The 6000-nt window shown below is 36.2% G+C and overlaps 1 protein-coding gene across 1 annotated transcript in view; it reads left to right on the top strand.

Moving 5' to 3' along the window:
- The window catches only part of GADL1 (GAD like acidic amino acid decarboxylase 1), a 114318-nt gene extending 109201 nt beyond the window's left edge, over positions 1-5117 (top strand). The window contains exon 15 of the mRNA XM_089532892.1: positions 3891-5117. Within this exon, the coding sequence (XP_089389018.1) occupies positions 3891-4064 (174 nt within the window). The 3' untranslated portion in view covers positions 4065-5117. The remainder of the gene's footprint in view (positions 1-3890) is intronic.
- Positions 5118-6000: the final 883 nt, after the last annotated feature.

A 6000-nucleotide genomic window follows, 5' to 3' on the forward strand; every position in this document is an offset into this window, starting at 1 on the left:
TTAGCAGAACTCTCACGAAGATGCAGGTGATTTTTACTTATTTCCTTTTACCATATATCTTCCTTTTTAAATAAATAAGAAGGTTTCCTGCTGGAAGTGAGCAAAGGACCAGAGTCAGTAAGGTATTGTTGATCTATTTTTGAGTAGCAGCTTGAATTCATTTGAAATTTGGAGCAATTTGATAACAGATTTATAAAATGTTATGCTCACCTACATGCCAGCATTTATTCTAGGGCCTGGGGACACCCTATGGCTTAGTAAGACACTCAGGAAAAGTGGCAATAGATTAGTCATCCAAAGCTCCTCATTTTGTACCGTTTTATGGGAATCTTGTGGATGTAGGAGAGCTGTCTTGGGAGATTGCCAGTATTGCTCTTGTATGAGATAATATTTCTTACACTTCTTCAGTCTTTCCTATGGTACCTTCTCAATCCATATGAGAGTGTGTATATTCTTAACATTAATGTGATTCGCAAAATGAAGGCTAGAGAAAATGATTTTTAAGTGTTCACTCTACTTGAGAACCTTCTCACTAGATGATACTCTATTTAATCTTGTAACATATTTTGCAGGAGGGAAAAAGCCCCTGCAGAGTGAATGCCATTCTCATCACACAATTATTGCACTTTGATACCATTTTAGCTGCCATGACTCCATCCTTTGGAATCTTGGGATTTGTAGTTTAAGAAGGAGAACTAACAATTTACACCCAGGAAGCACTAATGCCTCACCAAACAATCCAGTTGTATTTATTGATTTCATTTTTATGCCTCCTTTCTCCCAGAAAGGGACCAAAGGTAACTCACAAATAAAAACATTTAAAAAAACTTTACAATAAAAGTGTTAAAACAATCAAAGGCATCAAAGTAAAAACGGTATAAAATTAGATACATTTTTAAAAATAACTAAAAATGCACACCAAATATATTAGCCTCCCTGTCATGAATAACTGCAGTATCTATACATGTGAGCATGCAAATAAATGGGCAGGTAGAACTTTTTCCAGGCTAACAAATTTTTCTGCAAGAATGATTAAGGGTACTTCAACATATGAAACAGTTTATTAAACAGATATCAAACATTCTCATTCATATTCATTAACCTTGCAATTCATTGGAAGTAATCTCAATTGAATTCAAAGAAACTTGCTTCAAGCTAAGTGTACAGAGAATTACAGCTGAAGACATTTTCCACATCTTTCCTTAGATATCTTGTAACACCATTCTTATTATCAGTTTCAGGGTTTTTCCACCTCTTGTGTTTCATTTCAGTAGAAGTCACAAGGACAATTCTGGTTGTGCATCACAATCTGTGAATAGTGGCCATGTATTTGATTCATGTGTGTGTCATGTTGTGAACTTTAATTAATATCCAGAAAATGTTTCAGCCGGTAATAATACAAAAATGAAAGCAACTAGGCATACTGCAAAAAGACAAATGTGAATTGAACAGAGGCAGACAAAATGGAAAATAATATATGCCACCCTTTTGAATCTAAAATTGATTTTAAGCCAACGGTCGATTGCACATTAGATTCTTAAATAGTGAGGTGTAGAGGTATACATTTGGATATCCTAGGAAATATATTGAGAAATTTTCTGACATATATATCAAAATTAATTGTTGGGATTTTATCAACTGAAATCTCTACTGTATATGTTACAAGAGAGATACAGTGCTATTAAGTTAAAATAGCCAGCATCATATTTCTTGTGTAGATCAAGCAACAGACTTCGCCACCGGCTCTTTGAAACCAAGTAAATGAGTGCAAAATCAAAGTTGGCAGTATGTTTGTTCATTTCAACAAAGCACCCCAGAGCAGGTTGAAGGGAGGCTGTGTTTTTGAAAGTTTCTAAATAAATGTTTGGTTTGTCAAACCAAGATTTCCTATGCTTATGGAAAGACCTTGATTCTGCTACCTTTGGAGAGATTTATATTACTGTCGGCCTTTCTTATACACGGATTCAAGCATCCAAGGTTTGAAAATGTTCAAAAAAGTATAAATTTCAACTATCAAACCTTGATTTTCCATTTTTTATAAGGGACACCATTTTGCTATGTCATTATATTTAATGGGACTTGAGCATCCACAGATTTTGTTATCCACGGGAGATCTTGGAACCAAACCCCAGCGTATAACAAGGCTCCGCTGTATATATATGATTTATTTATATTCCGCCATTTCCTTGTGGACTCAAGGTGGATTACAAAGCAAAGGGAACAAAATACAAAACACACCCCCTCACACCAGTTACATCACAGCAAACACAATACAATTTCTGTGTTGTGTTTTTTGTGGTGTGGCTGTATCATGAATAACACCTCGATTATGAATGCATTTTCTTTGAATTGAATAGATCTCCACATAGACGAGTTAGGAACACACACTGTAGTACTAAAAATGACTTTACCAGGAGATAAGTCACACTGAACTTAATATGACATGCTTCTGAGTGAATCTGAGGATTGCAGTATATATTATTCAAAGTTTGATTCGGAAGACTGTGGCCTGTTACAGACAGCCAAAATAAAGCTGCTTTGAGTCACAGTGGAGGTATGGTATTTCAATGATGCATGCGTCCTAAGAGTCCAGGAGCCACACCAAAGCCACGCTCCAGTCCTTAGGGCTGGAGCGTGGCTTTGGTGTGACTTCTGGACTCTTAGGACGCATGCATCATTGAATCACCATACCTCCACTGTGACTCGAAGCAGCTTTATTTTGGCTGTCTGTAACAGGCCAAAAAGTGGTGGGACAATATCCTATGTGGGAGCCATGACTTTTACCTTGATCCATCCCTTGTCTCCTATCAGAAATAGCATTAACAACAGCTTTCTTAATCTCTAGCTCAGTTTAAATTCTTATTATTCACCAGCAACGAAGATAAGTTAGAGAAGCAGGTAAGCAGAGAGAGACAGGTAGACAGACATACTTTCAGATTTCAGGTTTTCACAAAGCAGTGAATGCAGACATAAATAAAAGAAAAAATATAAAGTCATTTTTCTTAAAATATATTGCCTCTAATTAGCAATATTTAAAATCTTCTCTATTATTATTATTATTATTATTATTATTATGCAACAACAATGATGACAACGACAACGACGATGATTGTTATTATTAAACTGTAAATGATGATGGAAGTAAACAAACCTCAGGGAAAGAAGGAGAATGAATTTTGGAAGCGAACTCCCAACCACTAAGAATGCCATGTTCTTGGCACTATCAAGCTAAAATTTCCTCATAATATGAGTAGTTACAGTAGATAACTATATGAATGAGTATTGAGATGTAGTATGGAAGCCCAAAATAAGATGTGATGAACTGGCCAAGAGATTCCCCATGAGGCTGGGGAGTTAGCTAGTGTTACAATGTGTCTAGTGTGCCAGGAAACCACTGTCCGTTCAACCCACTGATGCACTGCAGTTTGTTCATATGGTTATTGGCTAAACTTGGCTTTAGGCAACATCCTTGCCTTGTTCCCCAACAACCATAGTTAAAACTGAACTTGCCACCTTATCACCACACCCACAAAGTTGTGTATTCATATGGACATTTTCACACAGAGACTGCTATTTAGGTCTGTCTTGGACATTCAACTTCACCAAATGCATCTGAGGAAGTAGCCTCAAGTCTATAAAGCTTATGCTCCCCATTTCTATTTTTTCTGTTAGTTTCGAAGGTGCTGCAAGATTCCTTTGCATACTTATTTTCCAGACTAACACAACTATATCTTTGAATATTGTTTAGAATTTATCATCAACATTTTGGAGATGAAGATATATATGGTGTCAGAATGGAAAAGGATTGGTTTTCATCAAAATTGCCATTTTACACTTCACTATATATAAAAAAGCAACCTGATTCTGATTTTCTTCTTTCATTACTTAAGGTTGCCCCTGTCATTAAAGAAAGAATGGTGAAAAAAGGCAGCATGATGTTGGGGTACCAGCCTCATCGCGGCAAAGTTAATTTCTTCCGCCAGGTAATTATCAGCCCCCAGGTGAGCCGCGAGGACATGGATTTCCTGCTGGATGAGATCAACTCTCTTGGGAAAGACTTATAGTTGATGTTCTGCAACATTATTCCCTCCGTGTGTGTGTGTGTGTGTGTGTGTGTGTAGACTTTCAAGATTAAGAATGTCTGTTGCAGAAACCTATTGGTAGTAGCCTTAGGGCTGATGGGTCTGTATGGCTGCAAATGTTTTGTTCACTGAAGTGCTAGTTAGTAAATGAAGTGTTAACATCACCAATTGTACATGATGAGTTGCACACTTATTCTCATCTGTTATGTTCTTTTCTACTTGAAACATTATTTTCGGGAGAAGTCAAAATATTACAATTTATGCTTCCCATCTTTTCTGACCTTTTGAAAGCTAATTGAATATTGTTTCAGAATTACAGTTTATATCTCTGTTGCTCAAATGTCAGCAAAGTATTTCTGAAGTATTTTAGAAGCATATTAATGTTAAAGAAATGTTACAGAGATAGATGGATGGATGGATGGATGGATGGATGGATGGATGGATGGATGGATGGATGGTGTGTGTCTCCTGGAGGTGTATTTTTTTATGGTGTGTGGCTATTTAAAGTAAGGGTTACTGTAGATTAATCCATTGGTGTGTTTCTAATGATGTAAAAAGTTATCAGATTTCATCTGAGTAGAATATAAACTTGGGGGAGATAATACTAAAGATAAGGTAAATACAATTTGAAATGTGCTCATAAGTTTCCAATAGAGACATAGTGGTGAAGCTGAAAAGACTCATGTTGGCTTCCATCACTGTCTTATTCATTTATTACAGTATGTTCTAGGCATATTCATGATCAGTTTTGCATTACTGTAGGACATCCAACTGCAGAGTTGAATTTGGATGTTACATTCATGGTGTGGTGTAATAATTTTAGAGATCTGTTTTACCTGCTGCTATCAGTTCTGTACAGCAAACAAATGTATTTATAATGCATAACAGAATTGTCCAGCTTCAGCACTGTAGTGGTACTTTTTTCGCAACATATTTAAGTCTAATGAACACCAAACTCCTGGGTTTTTCATTGACTGTTTTAGTTAAATGTAATGGATAACTTTTCTGAATAAATCCAGACTATTAAAAAAAAAACAGCGTTGACTACTGTCCAGTTCTTACATTCCAAACAACTCAACTTTCTCTGCGCAATGCACACTCTGATATTTTGCTGCTTAGAAAAATGGAAAGAGTGAATATTACTGTGCAAACTCAGATTCTGCATTCTTCTTCCATGACTAGGATAAGGCTACTTAGAGAAAATAAATATCTAGAAGATAGATCCCAAAAATAAGGGCAAAGGAGGAGTAGGGGAAAATATAGCATCTTCACAAGTCGGCACAGCAGAGTCCTCTAATTACAAACTATAACCAGTTTGTTCAGTTTTAAATCTTGCTCTTCCTCCAAGGGGGATTCGTAACAATTTTGCAAGGTTGACTAGTCTGCGAGAGTATAACTAGCCCAACCCTACCTAAGGACAATCACTGCTGAGTGGGAATTCCAAGCCAACCAACCACCATTCTATCCACTATACCACATACCAAGCTAAGAAAGATTTGTGACGCATTTCTCTTTGATTTGTAAGGACATCATGATTCTATCGTGTCTATATGGATATTTGGTCATTATTGTATTCTAGCTTTGTACTGGCTGTATGCCGTAATAAATAATGTAATGACTATGACCACTTCTGAGTAAAATTTTTGCTTTCCTTTTTGAATACATCGATACAAGGTTTTTGAACACATTTGTATAGAATTTGGGGGGGGGGGGGGGATTGACGGAATTAACATTGGACTTCAATTTATCATTGCTTGTGTGTTGTTAATGGACAACCAATCTAATTTATCTTTGAAAAAGGTGTGTCAATCATTTGTTTTGTTTCAATTTATTGCTATGTTCCTTCAAAGTTTTGGTAACTATTGGTCAAATAACCAGTCATTCTTTGTGATGTTGTAATTAGGCTAGAACAATTGGC

The sequence above is a fragment of the Sceloporus occidentalis genome, unplaced genomic scaffold (genome assembly GCF_023333645.1).
Source record: "Sceloporus occidentalis isolate IW3139 unplaced genomic scaffold, rSceOcc1.0.p SCAF_7, whole genome shotgun sequence".
In the NCBI taxonomy this organism is placed as follows: Eukaryota; Metazoa; Chordata; class Lepidosauria; order Squamata; family Phrynosomatidae; genus Sceloporus; species Sceloporus occidentalis.